At 33.4% G+C, this 19227-nt stretch overlaps 1 protein-coding gene across 13 annotated transcripts in view; it reads right to left on the reverse strand.

Moving 5' to 3' along the window:
* Rbm26 (RNA binding motif protein 26) overlaps positions 1–19227 on the reverse strand; it is a 75985-nt gene that overhangs the window by 11261 nt on the left and 45497 nt on the right. For all 13 annotated transcript variants that reach the window (XM_063246913.1, XM_063246911.1, XM_063246915.1 and 10 more), the window contains 6 exons: positions 18291–18416; positions 17910–17984; positions 16284–16451; positions 14129–14233; positions 12311–12511; positions 9614–9700 (listed from right to left, as the gene is read on the reverse strand). In XM_063246913.1, coding sequence (XP_063102983.1) covers positions 9614–9700; positions 12311–12511; positions 14129–14233; positions 16284–16451; positions 17910–17984; positions 18291–18416 — 762 coding nt within the window. The remainder of the gene's footprint in view (positions 1–9613; positions 9701–12310; positions 12512–14128; positions 14234–16283; positions 16452–17909; positions 17985–18290; positions 18417–19227) is intronic.

Below are 19227 nucleotides of genomic sequence, written 5' to 3' on the forward strand. Positions count from 1 at the left end.
AGCACATATAAATTTATGATAAATTTAAAATATTTCATACCCATTAAAATGCAACTAGGTTTTTAAGTTCATGGCCTCATCTCCATGTCACACAACAAAAGTTTGTAAGCTATAATCACTACACAACAATTTATATTACTATAAAGAATTCCATTTCTCACACACAAAATGTCTACTCAAAACCTTTTTCTAAAAATTTCTTTCATTAAGTGTATGTTTGTAATACATAATATATTCATCGTGGGGCATTGGTACACATATATCAAACTTGATCTTTTTTACTTTCCCTTCTGTTCCTCTCCCTTCTGTCCCCTTTTCAGTCAGCTAAAAAAAAAAAAAAAAATCTAAAAAGCAAAAGATGTCACTAGCATTTTCTACAAAAGGTTTTTCTTTTTCTTTTTAGTATTGGGGACTAGTGTCTTCACACTGAAATACATTACATCCGCAGCCCTTTTATAATGTTTATTTATGTTAAATATTGTTTATTGGTGTGTATATACATATACGTATATATGTGTGCAATACCTGAAATTTATGTTTATTCTGGGTGACTGATGTGTATATATAACATATCTTACTCATGTTTTATCCTGTTTCTTTTTCCTGATTTACTCAAACACTTGAAAAGTCTATCATTATTTTAGTATTTATTGATAATTCTGTTTTGAGACCATAATGTTAGCTGAAGTAGTTAGACACAGAAAGATAAATATAGCATGGTTTCTCTCATATGAGAAAATTATTTTTTATCTTTGAGGCAGGATTTCCCTAAGTTGCTGAAAGCTAGACTTGAACTTACAGTCCTCTTAGGGTGCTAAGATTACAGGCATGCATCACTGAAAAAAATCTATTTCTGAAAAAAAAATCTCCACAGCTTTTAATGCACAGATATATTTTATAAATACCTTAACACAAAAAAGTCAGCATCATACATAATATTAAAAATACTACACACATACGTATCCATTTCATGAGTAAAACATTGTTATTATTAATGTTCTTGACATTTATCGGAGGATACTAACAAAAAAAAAGTAGTAGGTATCAAAATGTAAGCAACAACAGTAAAACTATTTACTAATGACATGATCAAACTCACAACTGAAAAATCTAAGAGAACAAAATTAAAATCATCAGGAGATAAAATGGCAGTTGCATGTTTAATAAAAATAGAGTAGTTTTTTAATATTCAAAAGGTACTGAGAGTAAGTATTTAAAATAGCATTAGATGCATTACCTTGGGAAAAACTTATAAACTATCCACGTAAAAGTAAACCTTAAAGTAGCAATATACACTGTATACACAGATATCTTAAAATGATCTTAAGGAGATTAAAACTGAAAATTTCAAAGATGATGACATAAATGAGGACAATTCGGAATTAAGATGCTAATTTTCCCATTGTTTTAGAAACAAGCAGACTCTAAAATTGATATAAAAGTCAAGCAGAAAACAAAACAAAAAAAAGGATTCTGAAAAATCAGTAATTGGGCACAATGGAAACTCCAAACAAGAGCCCTGACAGATTTAACATAGAAAGTTAGATAAAACAAGAGGCATATGAAAAGAAAAATCAAAGAACTCAAAAATAAACAGAAATGTATGTATGTTATTTTATATAAGCTTGAAAAAAATGAATTCACTGAATGAAACTGGCAGTTTCCCTACTTTTACTCCTTACACAAAACACATAAAAGTTTTAAAAAGTGAATGTAAAATCTAAAACACAACAAGAAGTATAAATGTAATATACAAAAGAAGAGAAAATGTTTATCATCTTAGATTGGTAAAAAGAAAACCACACAAAAAGATTAACTGGACAGGTAATTATTAGTACTAACATAATACAAATTATAGTACAAGTAAGATTTTCTAAAAATGTAACTTATGGGCAGGAAGTATATAGCTCAATGTACAGCAGTTGCCTACAATGGCTATGGACATTAGGCTGTGGGTTTGATCGCTAGCACCATAAAAATGAACAAAACTAAATGTAAAGGAACTTACAAACTAATTTCCTAATATGTAGTAGATTCCCTTTACCTGTGGTTTCACTTTCCATGGTTTCAATTAACTTTGATCCAAATATATTAATGAAAATTTTCAGAAATAAACATTTTTTAAGTTTTAAATATTGATGAGGCACAATATAGTCTCACATTACTACTCAATTAATGGTGAACTTTTAAAAGCTTTCAATGAAAAGCAGACAACTGGATTGAGAAAAGATGGCAGATAGGTAACAGCAGCTACAGAGGCTCTCTGAGATAGCCAGCTTAGATTCCAGGAATGGTGTGGTGTGGGGAGTCCTAAGCAGAGGGAGATATACCCTGCTGGCCCAGGAACAAACTAAGCTGAGAGAAACCAATTGAAAATGCCCTTCTGGTGCTACGACTGACACCAGCTAAAGTCTTAGTGCCACTGCCAGAACTCACGGATTGAACTCGCTGCCATACCTGAATTGGTTTCAACTCACTGGAGACGCGAATGCACTGAGAGAGGGAATCAGAGAACCGAATTGAGAAAGAACTGGCAGGGAACCCTGCATCGACCTGCGGTGAGTGAGAGGAACAGGGACCTTTCTATAGACACAGAGGCTCCACCAGAGGACATCCTGGGATGGGCAAACTGGCCGGAACAGGGCCCTGCAGTGATTTCAGTCGCATATTCTCCTCTCAAGCGGGATTGGTGGGGAGCACTTGACCTGGGTGATGCCACGGACTAAGGCCCAATAGACTAGCCCAAATCAAGTCCCTGTGACTGGCAGTGCATTCTAACACAGTGAAGCTTTCAATAGGTTGACCTGGAGGGGTAGGCCCAGCATAGGCTACACGGATCTGTACCTCCTAGTACACTGCAGTGGGCGGGACCACTTAGTCAGCACGCTTCAGACAAACTGAAACCGACAAAGAAACTGGGCCTCCGATATATGCCTGTATGGAAGGAACAAAAAAATCTGAGAAGAGGAGGCAACAAGAAAGGGCCCTCTGGTGGCTGGGGATTTAGCTCAGTGGCATAAGCACCTGCCTTGCAAACAGGTGGGCGTGAGTTTGATCCCCGGTACCGACAAAAATGAAAAAGACAAAAAAAAAAAAAAAAAAAAAAAAAAAAAGAAAGAAAGGGCCCTCAGTCCCCCAATCCTGACACCATTAATCCAAGAAAGGTAAATGCAAAGGAGAATGAGGACAGAAAACATGCAATATCAGGCATGGCACCAACAGACATAAAGCGGTATCTTTGGGATCTCATAGATGAGTTCAAAAGTGAAGTATTTAACCAAGTAAAGCAAGATATAAGTAGAATAGTTAAAGGAATGCTAAGCACCTCCCAAGAAAAAACAGACAGTAGAATGGAAGAACAAAAACAAAGGGGAGAATTGTTTGATGGAGGAAATAGAGAAAACATAGAATACATGAAGCAGGTTCAAAGAGATTACCAGGAAACTAAAAACTCTACTGAAAGCTGGCATAACAGCTTGAAAGAAACTAAGAATAGATTATCTGAACTGGAGGACAGGTTTGTAATGTGGCAGCATGAAAGGAAAAACTTCTTAAAAATAACAAGGAAATAAGCAGTAACAATACAAAGACTAGAAGATGACAAGAGAATCTATAACTTAAGAATAAAGAATGTAAATGAAGAAGTAGGGGTACAAACAAAGGAACTGCAAAGGCTATTCACAGAAATAATCAAGGAAAACTTCCCAAACATAGGAAAAGGTAAGGATGCTCAGATGTATGAGGCATACAGAGAACTCCAGCCACCTACATTCAAAACAGAACTACACCCAGGCATATATTAATCAAGATTCCAGAGATCCCATATAAGAACAGAATATTAAAAGCTGTCAGAGACAAGAAACAGATCTCTTACTAGGGAACACTCATCAGAATTACAGCAGACTTCTCGGCACAAACCATCAAATCTCGAAGAGCGTGAGGAGAAATAATCCAAGCTTTGAAAGACAATAACCTCCAGCCAAGATTGATATATCCTGCACAACTGTCCCTAGAAATTAATGGAGAAACAAGGTGCTTCCAAGATAAAGAAGAAGTGGGGGAATTCGCAACCACCAATCCAACTCTACAGAGAATACTGCAGAACATTCTAAAGAGAGAGGACTCCAGAAACAGTGGCAAAGAGGCCACAATGAATGGAGCAGAGAGTGAAATGAAGTAGACAAACAGACTACTAATGACAGAAAAAGATCTCAAGAGAAATCAGGCAAAGAAGGTTGGATATAATTTCTAATACAGATGGCCTAGATACAGTAACTTAAGGGAAAAAAGAATCGTAGGCAGAGTGGATCAAGAGGTAGGGTCCCTGGAGAGGCTCTTGACAGGAAATATAATTAGCCTGAATCAAACAAGAGAAAACAGAACTCGAAGTGATAGGGAACCAGAGAGTATTAGGGGTAACTCGACCAGTATTTATGGATAGGTTGAACAGACAGGCTTTACTAAATGAAGAAATATAACTAGAAATCCAGCCTGGGAGTGAGAAAGTTCAGAAACACTTAGGTAAAATAGCAGGTTGCCCCCTCAAGTGTTGGGGAGACCCAAAAATACAGTTCATTCTGGGGGACTAAAGGGAAGAAATAGTCTTCAAAAAACAGCAGAAGATACAGCTAATAGTATATCAGGATTTAAACCCCAATTACTCGCACCAATCTGCTTGGTTGGAACTTGTTCCATCTTAGTTTGTATTCAAGCACTGGATCTGAGGGCACAGAGAGCTGTCCCAAAGATATCAGAACATAGCACAATAATCATCTTTAATTTCCTATTAGCTCAATCAAGATCTCTGTATGACTTACACTGTTGTATCATGACTGATCTTAGTTAAATCTGACTTGTTTGATTGCTGCTTATTATTGACACATTTTATTCAAAACTGTTAGGTTGCTGGTATCAAGTTGAGTACAGACAGCTATACTGAAAATGACAATGATTCACGACGATATCCATTCTAATTTGATTACCACCTGTTTTTTTAGCTCTACACTATCTACAAAGCTGTATTTCTGCTAATGCTGTTATGTACTGATACGTTCAATTATACTTTATCTGATGATATAGCCAATTCTGTTGATAACAAGAAACAGCACAGTGACCATGGTAGAACTCCTTCTACAGCAGATTTACATCTTTTTAGTTTTATGTGTCTACAGGAAAAAGTTTAGTACTGTTCTGCTTTGTTCTTTTTCTCCCTCTAATATAGAAAGGATAGAAATACATGTTAAGACTCATGCTTGCTTAAAACCTATAAATAGTTTATGAGAACTGATCTTGACACATGATGAAATGAACAAATACTTTGAAGGAAAGAAAGGGGCACTGCAGTACCCAGTGCTGATTCTGGAGTGTTATGATATGAAATCCAGCAATATTATTAATCTTTGTTCAGAAGGATTTTAATCTAATAAGTTGTGTTAGGTCTCAACATAAATGAAGATATGGACAAATGCATACATGTCTAAGTGTACAGGAATGACAGCCATAATACTTAGTTTTCGTTGGATAGTTGAACAGAACTGTTTGTAGTCTCCTTGGTTGAATTCTCATTTATGTTCCACTTGTGTATCTTGAACAACTATTTGTGGGGCACAATATATATACATCAACTAGTGATTTGTTACTGTTTATTTCTTTTCTTTGAAAGTATGTACTATTTTTAGGGGTTGGGGATTTAGCTCAGTGGCATAAGCGCCTGCCTTGCAAGCAGGCAGTCGTGAGTTTGATCCCTGGTAACGATAAAAAGGAAAAAGACAAAAAAAAAAAAGAAAGTATGTACTATTTTTGCCCATTTTCTATTTTGTTTCATCATTCTTTAAAAAAAAAAAGCAGACAACTGTGCACATGCCATTTCTCTACCACGCCATGCTATCCCACCTGGGATAGGAATCATTTATCAGTCCAAAGTATCCATGATGGATATACTACCTACCCAAGGAAACAGATGAAACTTTTATTGTAGTATGTTATACTTTTCTATTTTATTTATTGTACTGTTAATTGCTTACTATGCCTAATTTACAAATTAAACTTTATCATAGGCATATATGTACAGAAAAGCAAATATCTGTAGTTCTAGACAAATAGTAGGTGATGGAAAATCTATGGGTAGATATCCCTCTCCAGAATATGACAGAACTACTATATAAAGAGCATAAGAAAAATTTTCAATTCATTTACAAAGAGAAACAGAAACTCACTAGAATAGAAAACTCAGCAAAATATCAGGTAAACAGCATTAAAAGCTTACAGAAATAGAAATACGTAATACTTAAACATGAAACCAGCTCAATAATAAGAAAAAGATGTCCAGGTATGATGGCACATACCTATCTCAGCATTCAGAGAGCTGAGGCAGGATTGCTACAAATTACAGGCCAGACTAATAGACAGTTCAAGAGTGGCCTAAACTGCACAGTGAGACCTGTCTCAAGAACCCCTTCCCCTCAAAAAAGTGAATTAGAACTGAAATGAGAGTCGGCATGGTAGCATACCCCTGTACTCTCTGATTCTCAAGAGACTGAGGCAGGAGTCACAAGATCAGATGGGACAATGCTGAAGAGTCAGTCTCTTATTAAAAGAAAAGAAGTTGAAACCAGCATCTTACAAAACAATGAAATGAATTTCCATTTTACAAAGATAACACTGTTTAATACTTCACTGTACCAACAATTAGGATAAACTACATACCTTTAGGTCTGTTAGGTCAAGGAGTAGGCAATAAAACCACTATATTGAGTACACATTATGGCAACAAGTAGACAAAAGGCACTTTCACACATCTTTGTGGGATACTCAAATGATTATAACCTATACAGATTGCAATTTTAGATTATTCATCAAAAATTTAAATGTATATATCACCCAGCATGTTGCTGCCATGAGAAAGGTAAGTTTTTAGCATGGAAAAAAGAGGTAAGAAAATATAAAACCCATGAGATTAAGTAAAAACAATATAGTCCACAACTAACTTACAAGTATTAGGATAATTTCTGGATGTATCTTTATCTAAGGGATTACCACCCACTTACCAATTTGTACATGTGTATATGTGAATGTATTAAAAAACATGTAACTAAGAATTAAAAGTACAATGTTTCTATGAGCTCTCAATTCTTTATTCATATGTATACATGTACTCATACATAAGTGTATTTTTACCACCCCCCAGCTCCAACCACTGAATAAAATTAGTAAAAACAACACACTTTTGACATTGAAAATAAAGACCCCTCAGAGAAACTGCACCAAGAATACCGTTTCGTATTACAAAATAAGATAATCCTCAAAAACCAATAGGATCTTACCAAAAGGATTCAAGAACCAACTAATTTATAGTCTCCTATTGGCCAAAGACGGGACAATTTGAACATCAGTGACAGAAAACGAAGGATCAATAACCATGAAATGATTAAACTGATGAGTTCATGACCACACACAAAATACCTATCAAGCTACATTAACATCTGAACTTATCTGAATCTTTAAATAAAGTAAAAAATGTATGAGAAAAATCAGAAATCTAAGCTATCACTGGATATTTACTACTTAGGAAGTATATTTAGGCATGATAGTAGATTGAGTCACATACATGGAAAACACACACTGAAATGTTTATGAAGAGACATGATTACTGGCAATAGCTCCAAGATGAGAAGATTCTAGTGCATAAGACATAACAATGTAAGATTGGTCCTAAGTAAAACACTGATAAAGTTTAATAATGAATATATGAGATTCTAATTCTAATTTTTGTACTATGAAGTACTAAAAAAAAGCCTGTCTTATAGCTGAACCATTTTAGTCATAGGATTGCCTTCAGTCTTACCTATTTTATATAGATTAATTTGAAGCTTACAGTAAAAAAGATTTTATGAAAACTTGATGAAGAAAAAAAACAACTACGCAAAGTAGTTACAAGTGGGGTTCTGTATCTTACATAGAAAATGGTTCCAGAAAGAATGAAGTTTGAAAAATAGGCTGTGTTTATGCAAAATTAAATTTATCTCCTGGATTCTCAGGTCATTTAAATAGGGATTTCAAATGGACAACACACTTTCTTTCACAAATGTGTCATACAAGAAAATCGTGTATTACACAGGTTGTCACACAACAAACGCTCTCTAAAGTCATGTTAAAATAACTAACATACAGATGCCTGGGTAAGTTACTGTAAATGACCAATACTGTAAAAAAAAAAAAACAAAATCTAAATTGTAGAGCTTATAGAGAAAGACTATTTCTTTAACTTTTGAATTGCAGATATTTGGTCACTTGTTCATGAACTTCAAATTTAGACCTCACTAATTTTAGTAGCACAGTGCCCATCATGTAGCAGCACCTAGCAACACACATTCAGTTTCACTATTTTACCAATCACTCCTTGTTGTGAAAAATATGCACAACAATAACCAACAGTAGGAAGGTTTATTTCAGATAGGGTTTTGCTATGCAATTCATGCCAGCCTTGAACACAAATGTAGCCCAGGCTGGCCTTGGGACTTACAGCAATCCTCCTGATTCAGCCTTCCAAATTCTGGGATTACAAGTGTGTGCTACTATGCCCAGCAATTTTGGTTGTTCAAACCTAACTTAGATCCCCATCAATTTAAAATTCTGAAAATCAACTTATTACTCTCATTTCACATAAAGTCCAGAAAATTAGTCCTTTGAATAATGGAAAGAACAAAATATTTATACTGTATTATCTTCTCTACTATTGCAAGGCTTTAAAAAAAAGTCAGAGGACTCCTATGAATCCCCATATTCACTTTTTTTTTTTTTTTTTTTTTTTTTCTTAAATCAACCTTTTAAACTCAAAAGACAAGATGTAGGTGTTAGCCTTTGGAAAGACAATTCAAGATACACAATTTAAGGGGCTTGGGATTGAGCTCAGTGGCATAAGCACCTGCCCGACAAACGTGAGGTCATAAGTTCGATCCCCGGTACAAAAAAAAAAAAGCTACACAATTTAAAAAACTATAGTAAAGAATATTCTAAAAGATAAAGCTATTACTTTATATTTTGGGCAAACTGTAATGGTCTATTTGAATGTATGCTGAGCTAGTGATACTTCAGAATTCAGTCTCTTGGGGCTCAGAAACAGCACATGAGGAATAAGAAAGAAGGGTAGACTTCAAGATTTTATTCTCCCTGCATCTAACTTAACCCTTACCACTTGAGTACTCTGCCAAGTAGAATTTTTTCTGGGGCAGTTGGAAAAAAAAAAGAGTAATGGAAAGGAGGATAGTCCTAATTCCTGTAAAGGAAGGAAGGAAGGAAGGAAGGAAGGAAGGAAGGAAGGAAGGAAGGAAGGAAGGAAGGAAGGAAAGAAGGAAGGAAGGAAGGAAGAAAGGAAGGAAGGACAGACAGATTTCTTAAATGTCTCCAGACGATAAAATTTGACATTCAAATCGGTGATTAACTATATATATGTATGTTCCAATGATATCATGTTAAGATATTCTTTGTGGGCATGAATTTAAATATTCCACTTCTTGTGAAGATGCAGTTTATTCAGTATATTTTAAAATTCCTTTAAATTAAAACTTAAAGGCAATATCAATCCTTTGAATTTTTGATAAATTATTTTACTTACTGCTTCTGCTTCTGCTCTTGTCTTGAATGTAATTACCGCATGAAGTGACGAATCATCAATCTGATAATCTTCAATTTCACCATATTGCTTTAAATATAAAAGAGTATTTATTTCAAACAAATTATTTTGAAACATCCAAAAATCTCAAAGGCATTAAAATACTTGTAAGTATAACCTAGAATATGTAACAATTCATATAAGTTCCCAGAAAAGAATGATGAATAACTCATTTTAGTATTTAATATTGTTAGACAAAGGGTGGCCCTATCTTTTAATCATTTCTAATTATACACTTTCCTGAATTAGTGGAACATTTTCAGTTAAAGTATACTTTAAACAAAGCCAGTGGTCAAATCCGAGCTTCTTTACTGACTTTTCATTTATACTTATTACTCCACTCTCAAAAAGTTAAATTGTTTCATAAGCAGTATACTGAATCCTCAGAAATTTTCTGATTTTTTTCAAATCATTTCTAATAAATGCGGGGGGAGGAAAGGTTTAAAGAGAATTTCAGTCATTTTCTCAAAGTAATAAATTACCAAGATGAGAGTCCAGGCCTCCTGAATCAAAAGCTTAACATTCTATGCTTTCACTTGCTATATACTCTGCTGTAACATATACTCTTTTTGGACACTTAAAAGCTAAACATACTATATTATGCCTGTTTCTGGATTATTACATTTTGGATTTTTCCCCTTCCTATACAAAGAGTTTTCTACAACTTTTATCACATAAACTTTATATCACTGTCCTTTATTAATGCATTCCTCTGTATTGAAAAATAAAATTAAGATTTCATTAAATACATATGTATCTCCCACAGAGGAAAATTCTGTACAGCACAGTAAAAAGAATGGACCTAGAGCCATTATCCCAGCTCTAGTAGTTAGCTGTGTAAACTGTCACAAGTTACGTAGTCTCTTCATTTTTCATTTCATCACATCTAAACTGAGCATAATAAAGATACCTATGTCATAGGGTGGTTCAAACAAAACCTAATAACATTGAGTTATTTTTAAGCCTTAAGCTACTCAGAATAACATCTGCTATAAAATGGACTTTATAAATTTTAGTTTTAAGTTTTATTACTACTATTACTGGCCCCAATGTATAAAACTAGCATTATATTAATTATAATTTGTAACAGTCAATGGTCCTTTAATGTTAATTTTTTTCCTCTAATCCCTCTTGGGTTCAAACTATAGACTGAACTAGAGAAGTTAAACTTTAAACTTCAACTCTTATTTAAGACTAATAATTTTCAAATGTGAAATGCCACTGCTAACTTCTGAGTAGAGCTGAAATCTCAAACATGGATGGAAAAATTTCCATTGAGAGACTGAATTTTTTCTCAAATCAAAGTCATCTTAGTCTCGCCAAAACACAATCATAACAAACTCATCTTATTATTTGGATATTTCAATATAGTCCCTGCTAGTTTCCTCATTTGCTTTATAACTATATGCAAGACACGTTATCTAGATCTCCTTTCCTTTGTGGAAGGTGTTGAGAGGGGTTCATAGGAGGGAAGAACTAGGTTAGATTATCTGCAAGCTCTTTTCTAGTTCTCTGATTTCTCTCTTTATCCATTTGATTCCATCAAGCACAGGGCACTCCAGACTCCTCATCTTTAAATATTAATCATTTTAGTTACTTCTTAAATATTAACCATTTCTTTTTAATATCTCCCTATGTTCTGACAGAGTATCTGTTAATTGCTGCAAGCCTGGACTAAGATTGTCAAACACTGAAATCTAAATTTTCAAAAGGTTAAACATGTATATACTTATTTAGGAACTTACTTTTCTTTCATAATCTAATGTCCAGTTTACTACCTGCTTAAAACTTTCCTCTACTGTTTTTATCCATCATATGTCAGGGTCAAAGATGCTTCTCGAAGTTACTAAAACATTCGTATTATTTAATAAATTGAAATTCATTATAAATTGTTTATGGTTTACTTTAATGGGTCTATGTTAAATCAATACATATAAAAGCCTTCAGAGTAGAAAAATCATTTGCTTCATATCTCCAGAGTAATTACTATAATGCTGAGGATAAAACTGATGCTTAGTTACTAACCCTTAGGGTATCACTAGAAACACAACATTTAAGATGAAAGAGCAATCCTTTCTATTCTGTACATGAAACCTAATGAATCTAAGTTCAAGTTAAACTATGCATTAGACTCCATTCAGTCAATCTATTACCTTTAGATAGATTCTCTTGACTACAAACTTCAACTGACCAAGACAATTTTGAGATGATAAATCAAAATGTTGTCTTGTTTCAATTCTGGTGAAATGGACCATGACCACAAAACTAACAAATAAAAATCCATTTTAATTTTTTAAAATATTCTGGATAGCTCATATAACCTGTAAAAGTAAACATCATCAAACAAAATTAAACTACTGGCAGGCCTTTTCTGAAACAATGAGTATTAAATCATTCACTTCATAATATTTGAAGACCTACTCAGTATAAGATATTCAGTATAGAATACTCAGTATTTCTAGATAATTAAAAAAATTGTACTGTTTCAAATTTATAGTTTTTGAAAAGATTAATATGGATAATCAAACCCTATGTTTATGTCAGAGTTTAAATCACTCATGTTTTCATAATTTTCTCTTTATACCAATTATCTCCAGTAATGATTATCAGTATTGGTTTTGGTGGGTAGTAAAAAAGTACCGCAAAATGAGGAAGAAGATCTTCTCTATCACTCTCTGTAAACGCAGAAATCTCCAATGCTCTAGGACGGTGATCCACCACAACATGACCAGGCACACTTCGCCCTCGGCCTCGCCCTCTCCCTCGACCATGAGCAGCACCTCGACCTCTTGAATGAATTCCTCTACCCCGTCCAGATGAAAGAATCCCCCTCTTAGCAGCCTAGAAGAGATCAGACACACAGTTTAAACAATTTTATAACTAGAATTATCATTTATGTGAAATGTCTAGGTTCATAATTGCTTTAGATTTTGGAGTTCTCTAGATTTAGTAATATTTGCATAGATTGTAGTGGTAGAGTATCCCTAATCCAAAAACCCAAAATTTAAGGTTTTAGATTCTAGAGTATTTCGATTTCACTAATTTCTTCTAAAAATGAATAGAATTACTGTGGTAAGCTGGCACCCACTGGAAAACTGTAAGATTGCAACCACCAACGGTAAGATAAACTCAAACTATCAAAAGAAAAACAGAAACTCTTATTTAGTATTTAGCTATATAATAGTAGGAAGAAAAACATCAACTAATAACAAATTTAAATAATGCCATTAGGGGCCAGAGATATAGTTCAGAGGCACAGCACCTGCCTGGCAAGCACAGGGTTGTGAATTTGATTCCTACTACCAAAAAGCAAAAAAAGCCATCACTTACTTTAACAATAGGCCAGAATTTTTACATGATGTTTTGTTTTTTATGCCATGTGACATGAAATCTCCAGAATGGGAAAGCACAATTTCTACATTAACATCAAAAAATCTGAAACCCTGTATCATATATAGGACACACACATAACTTAAAAGTTTCCAGAGAATACAAACAAATGCAAGTTTAGAACAATAGCCTAAGCTGCTTCTGACTCTCAGACAAGATAGGGCTTTAAGACAAGTTGAAAGGCTGCTTAAAGTTAAGTTTTTTAATACCTGTATTATAGTACTCAATGGATTTCTACTATGTTGGAAAAACAAAAACAATCTGAAAAAAGTATTACCGTCAAGTTAAATGATAATACCCAAAAACTTTAAATTATTTTGACAAATAATAAAGACGTATCCTTAATGTATAAATGCCATTAGGGTCTCTGTACTTCAAAATGTAACTCTAACTTTAAATCTTCCTGCTAATATTAAAAATTCTCATTTCATATTACACAAACCTTTTCCCTTCCTTTCTTCCCCCTTACCCCTACTCCTTTTGTTCCCTTTCCTATTTGAACCTTTTCTTCCTGTTTCACAGTAACTGTTACACATTTTGGTCTTTACCCTTTTAGGGGTACCCTTTTGTGTAGATAAGTGGGGGGAACTCTTTTGCTAAGATTTCTCATATAAATAATCATGCAACTAAATTATAGGAAAGTACTTTTATTTTCTCTTTTAAAACACCTGCAGCACCATCTATAGGTAAAACTTAAGTAAGCACACTTTTCAATATAGTTCTATCCCTAAATATATCAGCTCCTTCACAGCAATTCAATATAAGTCTGTATATGCAAAGATATCACCATAATAGTACCTAAAAGCCTTTAATGGGTTTTAGTTGAAGAGAGACCAAGAAAAGGAAGACAAACTTCATTAAAAATGAAAAGACTTGAACATATAGGTAGAATCACTACCTCTCCTCATTAAGATTTTTCTATTGTAGTTCTGAAAATAAAAACTGTTAACCTCTATCTTCTCTATGTCAATAATCTTTGACTCAAACAAAAGACACACATTTTTAAGTTAGCCACTACAACTACATCTACTTTTTATCAGGTTATGGTTTAGCTGTGATTAAACATACTTCCAGCTGTAATTCTGTATACTTTCTCCTAAGTTCAGTGACTTCTTCTCCAGCCTGCATTTTCTTATATAAATCCAGTTCTGTGTCAAGTAATTCTTTCTGCATCTAAAAAATAGGAATTAACATTTTAGGAAACAATCAGTATCTGACATTAAACTTTATTCCTGGAAAATAATCTGAATTTATCGTTTTATATATTCCATAGTCCATGTTATGGTTTGTGCCTCGATCTCCCCGCAAAGTCTCATTTAGTCATAGGGCTTTTTTGGAGGTGGCTGAATCTAGTTTGTGACTGATACATAGTGCAACGCTAGGATTAAGGGTACTGGGATTAAGGATAATTGCTAGTTCAGTTCACTGACTGGACTGGCACCACCCTAATCACAGCAGTCTATGTAAAATAAAAGGGGCAAAAAGAGGATTGTCTGGCTCTTATTTTTTTGCTTTTGTCTTCCGCCATGAACTGTTGCCCTCTGCTATTTGCCAAACCATCTACAAACTGTGAGCTAAATAAACCTGTCCTCCTTTAACTTTGGATGTTGGGGTATTCTGTCTCAGCAACAATAAGACCATACATTTTAATTCTATTGATAGTACTATTACTCTAACCCAAAGTATCAACCACTCCTGGTCAATAACACTGCAAGAGCATTCTAACTGATTTCTATTCATACTGTCTGCCGTATGACTAATATTCTGTACAGCAGCCAGAGTGAGCTTTCTATAGACTGAAATGGAGTAATTTCAGGATGTAACTGTGAAAACAAAAATCAAGGTGCTAAAAAGCAATATAAAACATGTTTTTATGTAGGTAAGAATATACACAAATGCATGTTTATATTATGCATATACACACAAATAACACACACACCCCTACTAGACAAATCAAAAACTAATGACACCAATTATCAAGAGGCAATAAATAGGAGTATCAGGAATCAAAAGGGACTTCTACATACACCTATTTATACAGTTTGGCTTTTAAAGCATGCTAATGTTTTATTTATTCAAATAGTAAAATTAAGTCAATAAGAATTGTAGCATGGGGACGAGCAATCAGAACTGAATAGAAACAGAAGCAGATCTAATTTTATCATACTGATAATATACCATTATCATGGCAACAAAAGTAATCCTAGACCAGTTTTGACCCTATAACTTAAGTGGAATACATTGAGTGTGTAAAGATTGGAAAGAAATGAAGAATTTAAATTTAGTTATTGGAAGTTATTTCACAACTATTTTGAATTTGATAGAGGTGATGTCAATGAACAATACACTGATGCCAGTAGTGCCACATATAATATGGGATAAAAAGTGAAATCATATGATGCTGGATTAAAGTCAGAAATATCAATATTGATTTTACATATACCAAAACAGCAAGTATACATATACTAAGTGTAGTGTATAATCTTGTATTAGTCTTAACCACTTTTTACTATCTGAAATTATCTTGCTTACTTGTTTGTACCTAACAGATTAATCTCAAATTTTCTTCTTTCTAATCAATCCATTTGTATAGTGCTATTAGAAAGTTACTTCTCATAAAATAAATCAGACATAATGTTTAAATACCACAATGTTTCTCTGGAGTGAGAAACTGAAAGGGTAAAGACCAAAATGTGTAACAGTTATTGTGAAACAGGAAGAAAAGGTTCAAATAGGAAGAGGAACAAGGGAGGAGGAAGGGGGAAAGGGGAAGGAAGGCAAGCAGGAAGGAAGGGAAAAAAGATTGACGAGATGAGAGGATATTTGGTGAAAAGAATCAAGATATATCAAGTGCAGTTACAAATTCTCTATGATGAATGTCATCATTATGTGTATCTAAAATGTACCAATAATTTTTTTTAAATGTTACTTCTGTCATTAATCTTCTGTATCACCAACTACTTGTACAGATCAAACTCCCTTGTAAAACAATTAAGTATCCTATCATTCAATCCTTAAACTATCTTTTCAAAATTACCCATAATTATTTTTTCTTATTCCTGATTTTCCAACAGTAGCTTCACAAGAACCCAAAAAGTTAGTAAAGTTCACAATGGTCAGATTTTATACAAAGGTTATTACCTAAAACTGAATCTTAGAAAAACAATGCTTTAAAATAATAAAAACAATGTTTTAAAATAAGCAATAATATGAATAACCATACCTGAGTCTTGGTTTTTATACTTTTTGGGAGACAGCGTCCAGGAGAAGTAGATTTAACCTCATCTTTCAACTTGGTAATATTTTTTGTCAAAACTTCTAAAGTTTTCATTATTTCTGCTTTATCTTCAGACTTCATTGTTTTATTTTTTTCTAGTTTTGAAATTAACATCTTCCAATGTTTAAAGAGAAAAGTCAGAAGATACTATTATTAACAAGGCAAAATAATAAAATAAATACTACTACTTTTAGTTCATGTATTCATGACAAAGCTAACTACTACTCAGTATAAAAAGACAGCAGAAGAGCAGATTTGGTGAAGTTAACAGTATCTCAATTCAAGTCTTACTACTTGTTTGCTTTTACTTTTTTTTTTTTGTCTTTTTCGTTTTTATCGGTACCAGGGATCGAACTCACGACTGCCTGCTTGTAAGGAAGGCGCTTATGCTGCTGAGCTAAATCCCCAGCCCCATTTGCTTTTACTTTTAAAAAACTTACTATTTAGTTCCCTCAGTACCTAAGTTCAAAGCACATAACAGGAAGAATTCAGTTCAATCCCTGAAAAGTTATAGGAATATCAATTTTACTTTCTAATTCATTTGTTATGATGCCTCTTCACTCCAAATGTAGTGTGCAAGCCAGAAAAAAAGAGAAGGAAATATGTAGTGCTTCTTTAATGTAACAAGAAATTACAAATATTGAATTTATGATTATTTTCTTTGTCATAAGGAATAATGGTTGGTTAGCCTGAGAAGGATATCCTCAACACAAAGACAGGAAATAAGATAAGCAAGATAATATGTGTATGTGGAAGAAAGCACACAGTGTTATACATTTTTTAAATTAAGATGTCTTTAATTTTTGGTGCAAAGCATCATTTCTCTTTATACAACACATCCAAATTTAAATTAGAAAAGACATACATTTCTAATTGAAATGTATTTTCTATGTTTTCAAATGTTCTAACCATTATTAGACATAATGAAGTGACACTAATGTCATAAATTATAGCAAAACTGCTCAAATAGTATCAACCACATAATATTTAATTGTCAAGTATTTACATTAAAAAGATAAGTAAAATTAGAGTGACAATATTTTTACTTAATCTCAAATATTCAAAACACTACATTCAAGCAAAAATTACTGAGATATTTTACTTTTTTTCCTCTATTATACCTTTAAAGGTTCGTGTGTATTTTCTACCTGCATCTCAGCTTGGACTAGATACACTCTGAATACTCAATAGGCAGATGTAGCTTTGCCTACTGTATTAGCACAGGGCTAGAGGATCTCAAGCCAATATAGAAATGCACAACAGCATTAAGAAAGTTCTCTTTCATTATGTGTTGATTAAACTACTGTGCACCAATATATTTTTTATGTTGCTAGCCACAGTTCCATTAACCTTCACTATGTTCATTATTTAATGTATGTTCTTCATCTCCAATATGTAATGTTAATACATAACACTGATGATGCAATGTCACTGATAAGCATTTCACTTTTATCATTACCAATTAACTAAATCTGTTTCTCCAAACTAGCTATATAGTGTTAAGATTAAATTCACTAAAAATCGTAACATTTGTAGAGTACATTTTGCCAGATCTTAGCTTTAATATTTTACCTTCTGTGTTTCAATGTGCTTTTCTAAAATTTCTTGTTTCCTTTTCCTTACATCCTGCTGAAGTTTCAGTGCCTCCTAGAGTCAGGAATCAAAATATCATTAGTGAAAATACAACTCCAGAGGAGAAAAGTAGTTGTAACTATAGCAGCTGAGTAAAAAAAATACATGCAAAATTATATGTAAAACTTAAACATGTATACAAGTTTCAAAGAGTAACCAGGAATATTCTATTAAAGGAAAAAAAATACTGCCACACAAAGGGGACAAATTTTCAGTAGCAGCCAAAACAAAATCTTCAGTTTTACTGTGATAAGTACTTAAACACACAAAAAGTTTACCCATATGCAATTTCTATCTGTGCATTATAGTTGCTGAACTTACCTGTTTTTTCTTCTGTGCTTCATTATTATCAACTGCAGGGGAGGAAACAAGCAAGGTTTTTTGTGCAGCCTTCAAAGCAGCTGGATTATACACCGTCTTTGTTAGGCCAGTAGATGTAGACAACACCTACCAATACAAATTTTATTTCTTAAAACATTTATTAACTATTCATAATTTCCTAAGCCCGATTTTCTACGGAAAACTCAACTTCAAAATTCACACAATAAAGAAAATGTATTATGTGCTTATAATAATTTAACTACACTTGGTAATATAAAGTAATATACAAGAGCCCAAAATGAAAAAAATTTCCAATTAGTGAACCTTTATGGAAATATAATCACTACCATTAACTAAAGCAAAAAAACCTTGGCACTAAAGCTGCTCTTCAATTTAACATGATCATTCACAACAGCTATGAAATAAATGCACTAACTCTCCATTCCTTTGCTAACTACATTCCATACTTGAAGTGATCTTACTCTCTTAAACTTACTCAGGTTTCAGCCTTAACACAATCAAGACTGCAAAACCATAATAATTTCACTTCTCTAAACAGATCCTTTACATGAAATTGTATTAGGTAAAAAGTCTTCTTAGCTATTTTTAGCTACTATTAGCTATTTAGTAAAAATGATTTAATGGTATATTAACTGATGTGTCCTTCTCCCTGTCACACTCTAAGAGTCTTGAAACAAAGACCATTTCAGGACCAGGGCTTTAGCTCACTGGCGTAAGCACCTGACTGGCAAGCACAAGGTCATGAGTTTGATTCCCAGTACCAAAAAAAAAGATCACTTCTTTTTGTGCCTCCAGTACCTAACTCTTGCTAACTAAGGAACTTGGAGATCTAAGACCAGGTACCATGTTAGGCTACAGGATGTCTATCAGTAAAATGAGGTTCAATTTGATGGTGTCTAACATCTTTATAAACTCC

Source organism: Cavia porcellus, unplaced genomic scaffold, assembly GCF_034190915.1.
Source record: "Cavia porcellus strain 051 isolate PalLab524CR breed Dunkin Hartley unplaced genomic scaffold, mCavPor4.1 scaffold_4, whole genome shotgun sequence".
Lineage (NCBI taxonomy): Eukaryota > Metazoa > Chordata > Mammalia > Rodentia > Caviidae > Cavia > Cavia porcellus.